At 39.6% G+C, this 18,283-nt stretch overlaps 1 protein-coding gene across 1 annotated transcript in view; it reads right to left on the bottom strand.

The window, feature by feature from the left end:
- The window catches only part of HYDIN (HYDIN axonemal central pair apparatus protein), a 431,864-nt gene that overhangs the window by 303,196 nt on the left and 110,385 nt on the right, over positions 1-18,283 (bottom strand). The window contains exons 7-8 of the mRNA XM_059043993.2: positions 11,171-11,370; positions 2,360-2,484 (exon numbers count right to left, since the gene is read on the bottom strand). Of these exons, the coding sequence (XP_058899976.1) occupies positions 2,360-2,484; positions 11,171-11,370 (325 nt within the window). The remainder of the gene's footprint in view (positions 1-2,359; positions 2,485-11,170; positions 11,371-18,283) is intronic.

Below are 18,283 nucleotides of genomic sequence, written 5' to 3'. Positions count from 1 at the left end.
TGATATATTTAAGAAATAAAAGGGAAACACGAAAAATAAAAGAGTAGACAGCAATCAGATTTGACAAGAACCAAATAAAACTTTCAGAAATTAAAATAATTATAATAATTGAAAAATTAAAACTCAGCAGGTGAGTCTTCGCTGAAGAGGGAATTATTGAATGGGACAATGGATAGGAAGAAAGTATGCAGAGAAGTCTACAAAAATATGGAAAACATAAAATAGAGGTTAAAAGTAATAAATAACAGACTAATAGTAGAGTAAGTAATAGAATAATAAAGTAGTTGGAATTCCAGAATAAGATAATAGAATAAAGACGAGCCAATAACCCACATGGAGAAAAAAAAAAGAAACATGGCCCGCACCTGACACATATGCAAAAATGAAATCAAAGACAAATCATTAACTTAAACTAGCAGCTAAAACTACTGCCCTTCTAAAAGTAAACACAGGAGAACATATTCATGATCTTGGAAAAGGCAAAGATTTCTTAGCAAGGGGGCAAAAAGCATTAATCTTGAAAGAAAAAAGGGCTTCCCTGGTGACACAGTGGTTAAGAACCCACCTGCCAATGCAAGGGACACGGGTTTGAGCCCTGGTCTGGGAAGATTCCACATGTTGCGGGGCAACTAAGCCCGTGAACCACAACAACTGAGCCCGTGTGCCACAACTACTGAGCCCTCGTGCCACAACTACTGAAGCCCGCGTGCCTAGGGCCCGTGCTCCGCAAAAAGAGAAGCCACCGCAATGAGAAGCCCATCCCCACTCGCCGCAACTAGAGAAAGCCCACATGTAGCAACGAAGACCCAACGCAGCCAAAAATAAATAATAAAATTTTTAAAGTTGTTGCATTTAAAAAAAATGGTAATACAGATTTCATAAAAATTTAAAATGTCAGCTCATCAAGAAATATCATTAAGGAAATGCAAAGGCCATCTACAGACTGGTAGAGAAAATTAACAACACATATACTTGACAAATGACTAGTATTCAGAATAACAAGTTGTAAAGTACTCTTACAAATTAATGATAAAAGGAAAAACAACTCAAAAATGAGCAAAAGACTTCGACACTTAATTTTAAAAAATATATGAAAAGACAGCAAGTACATGAAAAGGTGTTCAACATCATTAATCATTAGAGAAATAAAAATTAAAACCACTAGAAGACATCACTTTATACATCCAGTATACCTAAAATGAACAATACAACACTGTGGGTAGGCAAGGCTGTGAAGCAACTGGAACTCCCAAGCTTTGCTGTGGGAGTGTAAAATGGCACTACTTTGAAAAACTGACATCCCTGGTGGGTTATGTACTGTGCTTTTAATCTTCCACTGTTGGGTTACATGGGCCAAAACTTCCCCCTTTTGCTTAAGCTAGTCCAGGTTAGGTTTTTCTTACTAGCAGCCAGTGAATTGTGGACAACACTAAAAGATAAATATAGATTGTGCCACTGATTATGAATTGTTGTTATGCTGGGCAGTGTGGAGCCAGGACCACTTAACCACACATCTTTATGCAAGGGCTTGATTGATCCTGCTCAGATAAGCATCCACAAAGTCAGCAACTCTGAACCATGACCTAGGTATCATTTGTTGCTTTTTCCCTGACTGTGCACTTCTGTTTTCTCCCTACAGTGCCCTTCCGATGCAGACAATCTGGGTCAATCAACACAAACGCGTAAAAAAGAAGTGAGAAGGAAATGAGAAAAATCATGAAATAATAAATAGTAGTAATAAATATGAATTTGAAAACCAACTTCGGAGACTTGCATAATGTACATGCAGTCTACATGACCACAGATTAAATATTTGCAAAGACAGTAAGTGAATATTCATTACTATCCTGGGTAAGGCCTTCAAGAAAATGCTAGCAGCAATACACAAAAGTCCTAGATTTACGTAAGACATTTGCATATTCTAAGGATTAAAGTAACCTGATCTTACATCCAGTTAGAGGACACACACACAAGAACATTCTGAACTCGGGTTTGTATTTTTTAAATGTTAGACAAATGCAGCAGTAAATGGAAAACCCATGTGTTATTACGTTACCTTCAAGTTTCCATTTACATATAAATAACCTCAATCTACCAGTGTAACTTCTGGGTATGGGTTTCTTCCATTCCTTCTGAGCCCTATATTTCTCAGGCTTTCAAGCATAGGAGAAACTGGTAGATGGGATTTACATGTGGCTCGCCATCATTTCTGCTGGAGGCATTCAGTCTTTAGTTCTTTACCTTGTGGGTCTTAGCTTACTCTAACACAGCCAAAATAACCATTTCCTGTTTTGCCTCATCATGTTTTCCATCTGACCTTTCTTAAAATGTAGAACTTTTAACAAAGAATAATACATACCTGTATCATAATACACAATAAGTTTTTCACTGTGATTGCCCACGGTTTGTGGCTCAAAATCCACTTCCAGTTGCCTGGACTCTCCTACATTAAGAGTTCCAACAGATGGCTCTACAGAGAAGGGCCTGCAACACACATGGAGACACATCATCAGAACACATTCCTATATGTACACATATAGCTGATTCACTTTGTTGTACAGCAGAAACTAATGCAACGTTGTAAAGCAATTATACTCCAATAAAAAAAAAAAAAAAGAACACATTCCCGACTAGTGTGAGGGGGAAGGGGAGAGGAGACATGAGTTCCAGTTCTGCAGACAACACAGACCCGACACCACAATTCAGCGATTCAGAAGTATACTTTCTCCTTAATGTGAAAGAACTTTAGTGTTAATATTAAAATAACAGTAATAGAAAAACAAATGTAAGAAAAACTTAAATGATGCATAATATTCTTGTTTGTATCCTTGCCATTTAGCCTTTCTTTTAACATTCACTGAGTGATTCCAGTGAAGGACAGACTTATAACATGTACGCAAATACTGTAATTTGCAAAAGAACAGTACCTTCAAAGGGATAAAAATCAAGTTTTGCGGGAGTTCAGCAAAGAGAGGGTTTTATGACGGACAAACATACCAGAGTCTCAAAAGGAAAGTGATCACACAATCACACGAGGCTAAAGTGAGGGCAGTCTAACAAAGGGTCTCTTTAAAAGGGGGAAATGGGTGTGGGGAAACTACAAGAGATGGTGCAATTGCCCAGGAATGTTAACAGTAGAACTGTTACCACCTCTAGGCCCAAAGAGCCAAGGAGAAGGAGTGGTTTTGAAACCCACCAGAGTCCTAAGAGAAGGCTGCTGCCTTATGAGGCTCAAAGGGCTTTAGTTATTAAGACAGTCAGCCCAGGAGGCCTCACACATAAGACACTAGGGGGAAAAGTGTCTTGACCTCACATCCTTTGCCTGATTGCCTGCTGGGACTCCCACTGGCTGAACCCAACCAGAAGCCAAAGACATGGGAGCCTATTGACCTCTGCCATACAGGTTTGCCTCCTGGGTGACAGTAAGCTGGAGAAGGGTGGAGAGCATTTGGAAAGGCAAACGGGGGACATCTGTGTCTTGAAAATAGAATTTGGGCATGCAGACGTGATGCAGAGGTCGGGTGGATCTGCGAACAGGAAACGGTTGACTTTAATTGTCCTGGAAAGGAAGAGTAAGAGAGAAGCTGGATCTGATCATGAAGTACCTTAAATAACTTACAGAGCTCTTCCTTCTAAACAGGAAACCCAGCCCTTTAAATTATTTTCATGGTCCATTTCACTTCTTTAAATTGCCAGTTTTTCAAACTAATGTGGTGGACAATGTATCTGGCAGGCTAAGCTGTTTCTGATTATTTACTTCTATCGCAACTGTTTTTAGTCTTCAGTCCTTAAACCTTCCCTTAGATAATGAACTTAATTTCAGAAAACCTAACCTTTCTTCTATGAGGGTACAGAGCTTACAGCATGGGTAGCACTTGGTGGTACCTGAAATTATCACTGCAGCACCTCGAGTGCTTCCTACCATGGGCAATTGTTTATTTTCTCTGGTGCCCTCTATTTGGATTGCCCTCTCCTTTCACTACTTTCCCATTCCTTTGTCTGTCCTTTTCCCATACCTTCAGCACCGAACCTCCAATGAACTCCAGGCACTGTTGTAGGGGCACCATGAGGTAGTAGTTACTAGCCTGGAGCCAACTGAATAAGTTCAAAACCCAGATCAGCCATGAGCTTGGGTAAGTCACTGAACATTCAGTTTCCTCATCTGTAAAATGAGGATAAAGACAGCACCTATTTCACAGGGTTGTAGTGAGGATTAAAGGAGTTGACAGAGGTGAAGTGTGTAGAATAATGTCTGGCATGCAGGAAATGCTAAACAAATGTTTATTATTATTTTTGTTATTGTATTGTTATCTCCCTCATTGGCAGCGGGAGGATGATCTTGGGTATTCAGATGAGTTCAGGTTTTTATCATCCTCCTCTCAATCCTTCACACTGCTCTAGAGACATTGTAAAAAAATCACACACAGGACATAACACATCAATTTCTTGATCAAACACCTTCAGCGGCCCCCATAATTTATGTAATAAAGTTCAAAGTCCTCGACATTTGGGGTCCCACACAATCTACTCCCAACTAGTTTTGGCCTTCTCATTAAACAGAATCATCTGTCCAAATACATTATACACCTGTCACATTCCATGTCAGACTGGGGTGGGACGGGATGGGGGGGCTTTAGTCTCTATACCCATAACCTTCCCCAGCACTGCACCTCCTCTTCCTTCCAACCAGACAGTGCCCCCTACATAGACATTCCAGAACTGCTTGGGTCAGATAGGAACATTCACCTTTTTCCATGTCATACTCCTTCCAAAGTCACCCATCATAGCCTAGACTAAAAGTTACCTTTTAAATAGAATCTTTCCTGATTCTCTCTCTTATTAATAATGTCTCCTTCCTCTCAGAGGCTATAACTTTATTTTTACTTCTTACTTTAGCTCACCTTGTACAATATAAGTTTTCATGCCTGTCTCTCCCAATAGCTAGAGACTCTTGAGATGAAAGGAAAGAGAAAGCAAACAAAATTTCATTAGCACATACTCTATGCTGGGTACTACAACAGGCACTTTACACATGTCAATTCTTTTAATCCTCACAAAATATTGAGAAAGTAGGTCTTGTTATTTGCATTTTAGATACGAGAAAGCAGATGCTCTAAAAGGGCGGGCAACTGGCCCAAAGCTACCCAACTAGGTAGTGGTAGAGCAGGGATGGAAGCCTGCCTTCAAGTTTTTTCTGTCTCCCCAAACCATCCCTGAATGTGGAAGCCACCTGGTTAGATTCATCTTTGTGGCTCTCACTACCCCATGCATAGCTCTTTACTCACAGGAGCCTCTCAAAAGAGGTTGTTAAATTGAATTATAATCAACTTTTAAAGGGAAATTTAAAATATCTCTAATCTTTATTTAATCTTTATAACAACTTGGTGGAACAGAAAAGGAGCAGACTTTTGGTATCTCAAGAATCTCTGCTTGATGGGAGATGAAGGTGAGTCTTACCATCTTTAAAGTTCTTTCCTTCCTTATGGCCTCAGGAAGAATCTGAAGAATTGAGAACTGGCCCCAGTTTCCTGGCTTTGGGAACAACATTGTAACATTCTCTTCTACCTCCACTTCCCCAGTTCCTAATATTTTTCTCCCTACACTGTGCTTTCATTTTTTTTTCCAAACATTTCTTAGTAGCAAAATAACAGTTTGAAATGAATTGGACAGTATTACATTACAGAACCTAAGCTAATTTTCTGTGGACAAAGGGACTCTTCTTAGGACCTCCAGAAATCCTAATTCCATACAGTGGTAACAGATTCTTCCCTTTTGTGCTAATTGTTGGGTTTATATTACACTAAACTTCTTCAGTGCTTAGAAAATCACCTGGGATAGCCATTGCTACTTAGAGCTGCCTAAGCTTTCTCTATAAACCAGACATTAATTGGATAGAGTGTGTTAAGTTCTGGTGCTTAAACATTGTCTTAATTTAATTTTGTATTCATTTTACTAGAGGCAGACAGGCTGAAAAGGCTAGAGAATACCAAGTACCAGAAAATGATCTTACAGAGAGGTAAAAGGTGCTGTTCCTCCAGGGTATAAGGCTGCCTCTGTCTACCAGAATGTCTGGTTTTGATATCACAGCCTCATTAATACCGAACACTTGATTAGGAAGGGAACTCGGGTTTGTGTAAAATCGTGAGCCACAAGAAAGATTCTGAGTTTTTGTTCAATCCGCTAGGAACTGCTCTTAAGAACTAAAACTATTCCATTCAAATGATTCAATATTTTAGCAGAAGACTAAATACTGGTTCTATTATATTAAACATTGAATATAGAATTAGTATTTTTCCTTCAGATAATCTTTCTTATTAACTGATTCCTAAATTGAGATTTTAGATTTTGAAAGTGCTCCTTAATTCTTTCTATTTCACCTTCCAAAATTAATCCTACTTTAATAGTCAAAGTTTTTCTGGTACCTACTAGAGTTTTAGGTAAAATCTGTAATAAACTTGAAGAGTAATTGTTTATGCTCTCTGTATACTTTATAGCACATTGAGGCTCCTTTTATTAGTGTAAAAAAAACACTATGCCTCTTTTATAGTACTTGGAGCATGTTTTTTTATTCTAAATTATTGTAGAGGTTTATAGTTGTAGCTCTGCTATTGTGATATATTGTTGGTTAGGCATCCTATAAATATTTATTGAGCACTTATTTATTCTAGACACTTTGCTAGATGCTGGGGACATACAAATGAAAAGAGGTACAATCCTTGCATTTGAGAAGATCATATTCTAATGGGAGCAACAGACACATAAAGTTTTATTTTTTATAATTTATATGAATCTGACCACTTATAAACTTTACCATTAATTAAATCATTATTTCAATGAAAAGAATATGATTTGTTTTTTAAACAATTTCCTGTGATAGTATTTCTAACTGTGTAATGACTATAAAAGCAGCAAGACCAAGAGTATAGCCCCTATGTTTTTGACTCCAAATTCTCAAACTACATATACTGCTCCACTATGTCTATTGACAATCATGTTGTCAATGAAAGAGTGGTCCTCAGCCCTGTCTGGGCAACACAATCACCTGTGCATTTTTCAGAATGGATACTCGTCAGGGGATACCCCCAGACATTCTGATTCAATAAAATGTGACCACAAATTCAACTGCATTCTTTCTCATTGCAGTCATTAGGGTTTTCAGTTGCAAACAACAGAAACCAATTCTGGCTAACCTAGACAGAAAAGGGATTTATTGGAAGGATTTGAGGTAGCTCACAGAATTGACATCATGGTTGGAATACCTGGCATTTTGTAGAAAGAACATAAAAGTACCATTTTGTGCACAGTCTAAACAGGAAAACAAAAATAAACAGGAAATTTAATTGAAAGACTTGGTTACACAGAAGATAAAAGCTATGAAAAGCCCAACTTAAGATGGTGAGATAGCTCAGGGATTGGTAATAGCAGTAAAGCCATTTCCACCACTGGGCTGGAGACAAAAGGAGAGGAGGAAGTATTAGCAGATTCTGGGGACCTGGCAGAAGTTGGAACCATGGCAGGTCTGTGTGACAGGAGCTAGAACCACAGAGGAGATGCAGCTGCTTGCTGGGGACTCCACTGAAGTTAGAGAGGAAGAGAAATACTCTGACTTCTTCCTACTCTCCAACCTCCTTCTAGTGCCCCCCACTGGTCAAACCCAGGAGGAATCCAGCAGGTCATGGAGGCTAGAGAGGCTACCACAGCCCAACATAGATACTGAGCAAAGCCTGGGAAGGGCAAGGAATGGATCTTGAGGTAAACAAGGCCAGAACTGGCCCATGTTTGTTTTAATCCAAGTTTTGCTATTAGCTTACTGGGGGAACTTGGCTAAGCCATTTACCTTCTCAGACCTTACTTCTTTCATCTGTAAAATGGGAATGCTGGACTAGAGTTTCTAATGTCATTATGATTGCTGGCCAGTTGTTGAGTTAGCTCACCATTTTACCTTAGAAGTGTGTCTACATTGGGAAAAGATGATTCACATTCACAGTTACATGGATATAAAAGTTTTAGATCTTTTCCCACAACTTCACACTATTAAATCTGTGATTTTGTTTCACTTTACATGAATGTATTTCCAATTATGTGTAGTTTTTAAGATTCAGCCAAACAGTTCAGGAAGATGTGCTGCCTGTGCTTGTTTTTCCACCTTAGGTGGACTCTCTTTTTCATTGGAACAATACCAATGTCACAGGAAGTTTTTAATGTGTATTATGGATGGTGGTTATGAAAGTTCTTTTTCTTTTTTAATCAAAAGAGATTGGTTCTTTCTAAGTCATGGTGAGCCAGTTGAACAACTTGCTCTCTTCCCTTCAATCAAAATATGAATCTCACCACGAAATGACAAACAAAGCCTTTATAAGCCCTTTGACAATGTCAGGAGACAGTGATTTTCAAAAGAATTTTTCCTTTGCCTCTGACGGTTGGTTTATCTAAAGTGGGTCAGAGTCCTGCTTCCACCCAGGATGTAGAGAGCTGAAAAGAGTGTTTCTTTTACCCTAACAACAACAACAATAACAAAACAGATAAACAACAAAATCACAATTTTTCTCAAACCCATTAGAGAGCTGAGATTGCCGGGCAAACAAAAATGGACAATCCCTTGCCCCTAAAGAAGACAAGACATGTGCAGAGTATTTCACCTGTGGCAGATAGAACATTCCTACAAGCAGAAGAAATGGTGAGAGAGGATGGAGAAAAGAAATACTTGAAGAGATAATGGCTGATGTTTTCCAAAAATAATGACAGATCCAAGAAGCTCAGAGAACTTCATGCAGGATTGAAACGAAAACCAAATAAAAGCAAAATAAGATCCTTAAACCAAAAAACAACCAAAACCAAAATCCACATCTAGATACATCACATTCAAACTGCTAAAAACCAAATATAAAGACAAAATATTGAAGGCAGCCCAAGAAAAAGACATAATTACCTACAGAAGAACAAAGCTAGGAATTACAGCAGACTTCTCATTAGAAAAATGTAAGCCAAAAGACAATGAAGTGACATCTTTAAAGTACTAAAAAAAAAAATGTATATAAAATGTATATATGTAACTGCCATTTCAGAATTCTATACTGTAGAGAAAAAAATCTTTCAAAAAATGAAGGCAAAATACTTTTTTTCAAGTAGACAAAAACTGAGATAATATCTACTAGATCTGTGCTACAAGAAATATTAAAGTTTTTCAGCCAGGAAAAAATGATACCTAACAGACACTTGAATCTACATGAAATGGTTTAGAGCTAGTGATGCTCCTGGGACACATGTAAGAATAAACACAAATTCCCTCCTGAGGGATGTACCTCAACCCACATTATGGCATCCCTGTTACCTACAATATGGCAGACCAAGTAACCTGAAAACTCTTCCACCAGAAAATACCTAGAAAGTCTGGATAAAATATAACTTACATAAATGTGTAGCTGAGCATGCAAAAAAAAAAAAAAAAAAAAAAAGGCAAATCCACAGGATTCAAGAACAAGAGGAAATAAGAACCAGAGCAGTAAGCCACTGAGCCCTTGAAGCCTGGGTTTTAACAGCCCTACTAATAGCAGCAGAATACAAGGTCTTGGGATGGTTAAGTCAGGGGACTGGTAACAAAATCCCCGTATAAACCTGGGAAACTTCAAAGGTTACCAAAACATTCTCCCATTAGCACAAGGAAAGACGTCTATCGTGGTTTTGAATGAGGGAAACAAGGATTCTCTACGGAATTCATACTTTGGACATGTGTATTCTACCAGTTTAGGGTTTAGATATGCATGATCAGCCCAGGAACTCCTAAGCCAAGAAATTACCAGAGAGGCAGTCTATGTAGTCTAACCTTTGGGAACCAGGCAGAAGTAAATGCTAATCCTTACTGGAGAGATGTGTCCTTAAACTAGCGAAGGATTCCACAGATAAAGCCCTTATGAAAATGATCCAGCTCAATATCTGCCTTATTTTTTAAAAGTCATAGAAAAGACCTTGACCTTCTGTCTCCTGTGTTCCCAAGCTGGCCATTCTTGTTATGGCCCTGCTAATCAGCCAGCAGCTTCATGTCCCATAACAACCATTCTTCCCCATCTTATAAGAGGGATCATTGAGGGCAAGGATTGTCCCATAATATTTATATTGTCCCATAATGTCTACTACACTACAGCTACACCATAAATTATCAGATTAAAATCAAACAGCTTCACTTACTAGCTACGTGCTCTTGAGCAAGTTATACAACCTCTCTATTGCTCAGCTTTCTCATCTTCAAAGCCAGCAATAGCAGGCTGAGTTCTTCTCATATCTCATCACTCCAAACTCTTCTTCTGCCTCCTTCTATTTTTAAAGATGTTTGTGATTACACTGGGCCCAACCAGATAATCCAGGATAATCTGCCCATTTTAAGGTCAGCTGATTAGCAACCTTAATTACATCTACAACCCTAGTCCCCTTTGTCATGTAACACTACACATTTACAGGTTCTGGGGATTAGGACGTGCACATATTTGAGGAGCCATTATTCTGCCCACCACACTGGCAGTATGTCATTTAAAGAAACAATAAAAGAAGAAACACTCACTATACAGTACTTACTACATACCAGCAGTTTATGTTTATTAATTCATCTATTCCTCACAACAACCCCATAAGGTGGCTACTTTCCCCCATTTTTCAGATAAGAAAATTGTGGGTGGACTCTAAAGCTGGAAAAGGCAAAGAAACGGATCCTCCCATCAAGCCTTCAGAAAAGAACACAGCCCTGCCAACACTGGGATTTTAGCCCAGTGAGGATTCTGATCTACTGAAATGTCGGATAATAAATTTGTGTTGTTTCAAACCATGAAGTTTGTGGTAATTTATTACAATAGGAGTAGAAAACTAATACAGCCAGTTATAAAAGTCTCAGTCACGACAAATATGTTTATTAATATATTCCCATGAGCCATTCTCTATGCTAAATAGAAAGTCTCTTATTCAGCATTTCAGAAAACCACCCATACCCAAACAGGTAACCTTGAATTTTGGGTTCCTCATGGGATGAAGAGGAAGTCTGCCCCACATCATTGAGGTCTCCCATCCTTGCAAGTGAAGACTGTAATAAGCAGTTGCATCTTGACTGCTATTCTAGGAAACTACATGTGCTGACTAGATTTAGCTATAATCAATCAAAAACAAAAGCTGAAGGAATGCATACCTATGAGTTTTGATGTGAAACACAGCATCTTTGTTGCCAATGTTTCGCACCAGCAGAATCTTCTGAGTGCTGTATTTGACAGGGCAAGTAGAAAAATTCAGCTTGTCAGGAAAATCTAGGATGGCTCGTGCACCTCTAGCTTTGATGGGCACAATAAACTTTTCTCTTTCAGTAACACAGGTCAACATATGGGCATAATCCTACAAGAGAAGGGTACAATCATTACTTGTGGAAACACCAACATGACCAAGATAACTGCAAGAAATATGGCTGTATGCTAAGCATCTTGCAAAACAACATAATATATATATATATTCTATGAAACCTTCTCAAGACAATTATGGATGTACCTTCAATGAGATACTCTTTTCTAAGAAAAAGAGAACAGTTCAAGTATTAAAACCTACAAGCCAATAGAGAAGCTTATGCTTCTTGTGTTTCCTGGATATTAGGGAGGTGGGATGCAGGACAGTTGAGGCTCATTCTTCTTTAGATCAGAGGAGGTTCACACCAGTAACTTCACGTCCTTCTAAACCCTACCTAGTTATCCTTCAAGCCATGTGTTAGACTGATAGCTCCAAATAATGGTCTCTCTATGACCACACTCTTTGAAATATGACTGTGCAGCTTCTCCATCATGAGTGGAGTCTATTTCTTTACCTTGTGCTTTGACCAACAGAATGTGGCAGAAATTATGATATGCCATTTCCAAGCTAAGGCCTCAAGAAGCTTTGGGCATTTCCATTCTTGCTTTTGAAACTCTGCCATGTAAACAAGCCTGGTCTAGCCTACTGCAGGATGGGAGCCCAGATGTCCCATGCTAGACCAGCCTACTGCCCCAGATATGTGAGAGCCCAGCCAAGTTAAGCGGAGTTGTCTACCCAACTCATGAGTGGGTCCAGTCAAGATTAGCTAAACCAGAGTCTTGTGAGCCATAATATCCATAATTGAATTTGGGAGTGGTCTATCATTATACAACAATAGCAAACTTATTCAAAGCCCATTTTAAACCTCACCTCTTGTGCAAAACCATTACTGACCATTCCAAATAAAAATGCTGAGGCCCTAGGCATCCATCGTCCCCAATTTTGAGTCTAAATGCAACAGAAATGCTGAATTAAGTCACCCTTTATCTCCTCTCATAAGATAGGAAAATGGAAGTCTCATCCTCAATGCAAAAAAGAAAAAGTTAAAAGTGAACCATCACCAACAAGCAAACCTAAATGTGAAAGGAAAGCATTAACAGTCTCCTCAAGAATAGGCTCAGGGGGCTTCCCTGGTGGCTCAGTGGTTAAGAATCCGCCTGCCAATGCAGGGGACACAGGTTCGAGCCCTGGTCCAGGAAGATCCCACATGCCGCGGAGCAACTAAGCCCATGCACCACAACTACTGAGCCCACGAGCCACAACTACTGAGCCCGCGTGCCACAACTACTGAAGCCCGCACGCCTGAAGCCATGACAATGAGAAGCCCGTGCACCGCCACAAAGAGTAGCCCCCGCTCCCCACAAGTAGAGAAAGCCTGCGCGCAGCAACGAAGACCCAATGCAGCCAAAAATAAATAAATAAAATAAAATAAAATAAAAAAGAATAGGCTCAGAAGTCACTGTGAAAGGAATTTGTTATCTAAACCAGGTTCATTTTCCTTCATTTTAAGTTTCCCCATCATTTTAGTGTGTGTTTTGGCTGCAAGGCAATCTTTATAAGTATAAAGGCCTCTTGGAACTTAAGTTTCCTTTTGGTAATCATACAGTAAATGGTTTTCAGTGGTGGAGGTTTAAAACCTCTCTTTGGACTTTAGGCACAGAGCAGGAATGGGAATGTCTGACATACTGACTGACATTTAGACCTGGCCATGCACTCAATTTCATGACACCCACAGGACAAGTAGAAAGCAGTGGTACCCCCAATTTGTTTATTCATCCAACCATGTTTATTAAGTGTCCAGGTGCCAAGCACTGAGCTGGGTCTGGGTATGCAACTGAGTAGTAAACAAAGATGTGGATCGCTTCGAGCTTACATAGTGACAGAAGAGACAGTGAGCAGGTAAATAAAGCATATCTAATGTACAATGTAATACATACACAAATATATTAAATAAATATAAAGAGAAAAAAGCCAGGAATGTTCCCACAACAGAGCTTTACACCTGCAGTCTCTCTGCCTCCCTGAACCCCAAACTCATACCCAGCAGCCGGATCAACATCTCACTGGATACAAACTTACCATGGCCCAAAGCAAAGCTGCTGACTAATGCCACTGCCCGCAACTGTGCATAAAGATACCCTACCAAGGGAAGGAACGAGGCCTGAAATCCAGTCCACTCTGCTGGCTCCAACTGAATCGGCCTATAGGGGCAGCCTTTTTCTCATGCCCACAAAGGCTCCACAATGCCAACTGAGGTCCTGCTCATGACCTTTCTTCCAGCCTAAATCTGTCCCCTCACTGCCTCTCCATCTTGGTACATGAATCTCCATCCTTCCACTGGCCTGGATTTAATATCCTGGCATGAGGCATCCTTGATCACTCTGTTTCTCAATTTCTTAATAAATCCTGTAGGACTGACCTTCAGAATATATCCAGACCACAAACACGTCTCACTACTTCCACCCTGCCACCCTGGCCCTAGCCACTCCAATCTTTCCTGGGCTAACTGGACTCTATTTCCCTAAAGTCTATTTTCCACACAAGGGCCAGAGGGATCCAGTTAAAATATAAGTCAGCTCAGGAGGCTCCTCCATTCAAAATCTCCCAAGCAGAGAGCTGGGGGGTTCTGAGTGCTATGGCCTGGCATCCCTGTCATTTCTCTGGCCACACCTCCTCCCTCCCCGGCTTGCGTCTCTGCTCCAGCTACAGGTTTCCTTGCTGTCTCTTGAGTATTTTAGAGATGCTCTCCCTTCAGAGCCTTCAAACTCGATGTTCGTTCCATCCAGAACATGCTTTCCTGTAATTATTCACATTGCTTGCTCCCTCATTTCCTTCAGGACTTTGCACAATGTCCATTTTCTCCCTGAGGCCTCCCCTCATTGCCCTATTGTAAATTTAACTCTCCCTCTCCTGTCCCATCACTCCCTAGCCTTTCGTTTGCTTTAGTTTTCCCAAAGCCATCTAACCTATTATATATGTTACCTATTTATTGAGTCTATTGTATGCCTTCCCCCATATCTCCATGTCAACAGGGATTCTGCCCATTGTGTTGACTTCACATATCCAGCTCCTACAACAGGGCGTGGTACTTAGTAAACATTCAACAAATATTTGCTAAAGACAGGCAAATGGTACCATAATGCTGAGTGAAGAGAAATAAAGTATAAGGGAATAAAGAGTGAGTGGAAAAAGGCCTCTACGAAGAGGTGACATTCCAGCAGAAATCTAAGTGAAAGGAGAAATGACGCCATGGGGGTGGGTGGTAATCTGGGCAAAGCATGATTCAGAGACTGTGGCCAGAGGGGAATAAGGTAAGGAGAGGTTAGAGATGCAGCAAGGAGGTTGTGGGAAGCCTGATCACACAGGAGTTTGTAAGCCATTGTTAGGACCTGAGGATGGCCAAAAACATTCATGATGCTGAAAGCGGATCATGATGTACCTGATTTATGTTTTAGAAGAATTACTAGCTGCTATGTAGGCAACGAACTGTAAGGAGGCTAAGATGAAAAAAGGGTGGCCAGTTAGGCAGCCACTGCAGTAGTCCAGGCAAGAGATGAAACTGACCGGGCCTAGTGCAATAAATGCTTAGCCTAGAGCTTGGCAAGTAGTTAAGGACTCAATAAATGTTAGTTGTCATTACTAAAATGTTGCATAAAATACAATGTTTTGTGTAAGGCACGTAGGAAAAACTCAATTTTTGTACTTGTTGTTAGGATAATAATGATAATCCTGGTAATGACGATAATAATGGAACAAGATAATTTCAAAAAACAACAAGGACTTTGAAGAAAATAAAACATGTTAAAGTGATAATATGGGAAGCAGCTGCTTTAGGTTAGAACAACCAAGGAGGCCTCCCTGAGGAGGTGGCCTTCAAATAGAGACCTGAATAGCCAAAGCATCCAGTCAGGCAAGATATAGAAATGGAGCGTTCCTGGCAAGGAGAGGTGCAAACATAAAGTCCGAAGGTAGGAGCAAGTAATAACAATTAATGGACAGTATTTATGAAATTTATTTAAATTGAGTTGTTGGACTCTTAGCTCTTCAAGTGATTCTGGTTTCTGCATGGTAATGCCAGGCTCAAAAATTATACCATTCAGATATAAGAAAGTACAAATTACACGAAGCATACTTGATCCTAGACAACTCCACAGAATTCAACCACAAAACAGTCTAGTCTGATTACATCAGAATCCTAAAGAGATAAGTACTGTTTTCATTTTTTCTTAGGAGATCAAACCCAGCAAGCAAAGGTTTTGTTGGGAATTAGAAACTGGAAAGCTGCTGGCACATGTGGAAACTTAATATTAACTGAGGTTTTGAGAGAAAGAACAAAAGATGCTGCTGAATCCACGATGAGAGGGGAACTCCAAGTAATTTATTATATGTTTACATATTCTCTGCCTTGTTCTACATGGAATTGAAGACAGCTGAAAATAATTTAGGAGGCTAACTGAAATACTCAAATTTCCCAATGAGGAAGATTTGAAGTTTGATCAGAATTATATATTTTTTCATAATCAAGTCATATAAAAGAATATGAAGAAATTCTTTAAACTCCTTAAAAATGTATTCCAATCTCTGGAGCTCTGTATTTAATATGACTACATTAGATTATATAATATACAATTATATATTGCTCTACTGGCTTAAAATTAATTCAGATGTTATGACTTGGGAGGCTTTGTCAGCCTGAAAGCTAAGCAGTTACTTCAGTTGATGTACTTCCTTCCTCTGTACTTAAATTCAGAGCAATCAGGTCACCATTCAGAGCCAAAATATTTGTTCCAAACTCTCTCCCGTCTACTATGAGACTTAGCTATGAATTACTTTATATCCTAAAATGTGATTCTATATAACAATGGTCTCCAGATGAAATTTCCTATCTATTATTTTCTGTCCATTAGCTTTCCTTCCAACCTGCCTATCCTCCAAACTTAAAAAAAAAAAGCAGTGGAATATGCAAGTGGCAGATTTGACTCTGAGAAGTGAAAAGAATGAATCTTGATTTTATATTAGCTCCACGACAGAAAGCAAACGTGGCAATAATTCTGTCCTTTAACATCTCAGGCAAAGGAAAATGATGTCTTCTACTGCAGCAAACGACTCCCCAGGCATTCAAGTGCAAGGACAGCCAGTGTGGTTAAGCCCTCACAATCCTCCTTCTCCCTTTTCTCCACGCCTAAACTTGATGGTGGAACGGCTAACACAGAGTAAAACCAGTTTTGATTAGGACTCAGCACATTTAATACTCACTGTCCCTGAAAAACGTTATAAATTCCCTAACCAGTTAAAAGTACTTATTTTATAGTATCTTCTCAATCTGAAATTCACCTCTCTAAAGGGAAGAATTAGTTCTCAAGTCCTAATCAGTTTAAAAACAAGACTGATCAGGTCTCTCGGGCCTTATCCTCTACCACTCCGACTCTTCATATGATTTACCTGGGGTCTCAGCTTCCTAGGGGCATCTACACTTCTCCACCTATTAAAAAGGAATGACCTCTGATCTTTGGCTTGTAAAGAGACCCGAGGACTTCCAAATTTATTTTGACCATTTTTATCATTAGTATACAACAATAATGTGGTTACTTCATGATTCATGTACAAATCATCCACTTAAGGTAATTAATTTCCTGTTTAGCTTTTTTGCTAAGTTACCTTAAATCTACCAATCCACCTGTATCTATACTCATATACTCTGCCTTCATTCCTGTTCTTATCTAAGACCAAACCCTTTCCTTGCATACTAGATTTCAATCCTTCTCACTTACCTTAGGATTTTCCTGAAGCATCAATTTTCCCTCTTTACTGAACATTCACAGCTTTTAACAATGCTTAAATAACTTAAACATCAGCTTACAACAATGCTTAAATAGCCTCATCTTAAATATTAAATAAACTACCCTCAATCTCAACATCCACCTCCAGCTACTACCCCATTTTTCCAATTATCCTTTATAGCAAAACTCCTCAAAGGTGTTAGTTATACTCAATATTACCACCTCCTCACTTTCCCTTCTCTCTTCTACCCACCCCATCAGACTTCTCTACCCAACATTCCACAGAAACTGTTCTCACCAAGGTCACTAATGACTTTGCCAAATCTAATGGCTAAATCCACATTCTTGTTTTATTCTTTTTATAGCTTTGGACACAGTTGATCTCTCCTTCTTTTTTAAAAATACTTTATCCACCTGGACTCCAGAGCACTGCAGTCTCCTGGCTTTCATCCTACTTCATGACTATCCCTTCTTAGTGTCATCCTCTGTTGGCATCTCCTCCTCTTTCCACCCTCTTCTTTATCTCCTCTCACTCCCAGCATCATCTTCTCCACCCTTGGTGGTAAGTAGCATCATTACACTATGAGTTTTAAATATTTGTCTGTTGACCCAACATTTCCCCTTTATTGCAGACAACTGTGTCCAACTGCTTCCTTGATATTTCCACTTGGATGTCTAAAGGGAAGTTCAAACTTAACATATTAAAACACAGAGCTCCTGAGTCCCTACCTCACTCCTACCCAGCCTCGTTAATCTGTTTTTCTTCCACTTTCCATATCTCAGCAAATGGTGGCACCATTCGGTCAGCTGCTGGCCAAAATACTATGAGAAACTAGACTCCTGTTTCTTCACACCCTTTATCTAATGCATCAGCACACCCTGACAGCTCCACCCTAAAACTATATATCCTTTGTCCACCTACCTCTCATCACCTCCACTGTTACCACCCTCGTCCAAATCATCCTCATCTTCTTCTCGCAAACTATTACAATAGGCTCTTGTCTCTATATTCATCAGGGTTCAGTTCTGCTATGTATAACAGGGAACAGAAGAAAATAAGAGCAACTTAAACTAGGCAGCTAGAAGTTTATTTCTCTCCTAGAAAGTCCAGAGGTAGTTGGGCCAGGTTGGTATGGTGACTCCACGGTGTCGTGAGAGACACAAATTCCTAAATTCCTGCTCTACCA

Source organism: Kogia breviceps, chromosome 18 (genome assembly GCF_026419965.1).
Source record: "Kogia breviceps isolate mKogBre1 chromosome 18, mKogBre1 haplotype 1, whole genome shotgun sequence".
Lineage (NCBI taxonomy): Eukaryota > Metazoa > Chordata > Mammalia > Artiodactyla > Physeteridae > Kogia > Kogia breviceps.
This window is presented reverse-complemented; position numbering and strand designations above follow the sequence as displayed.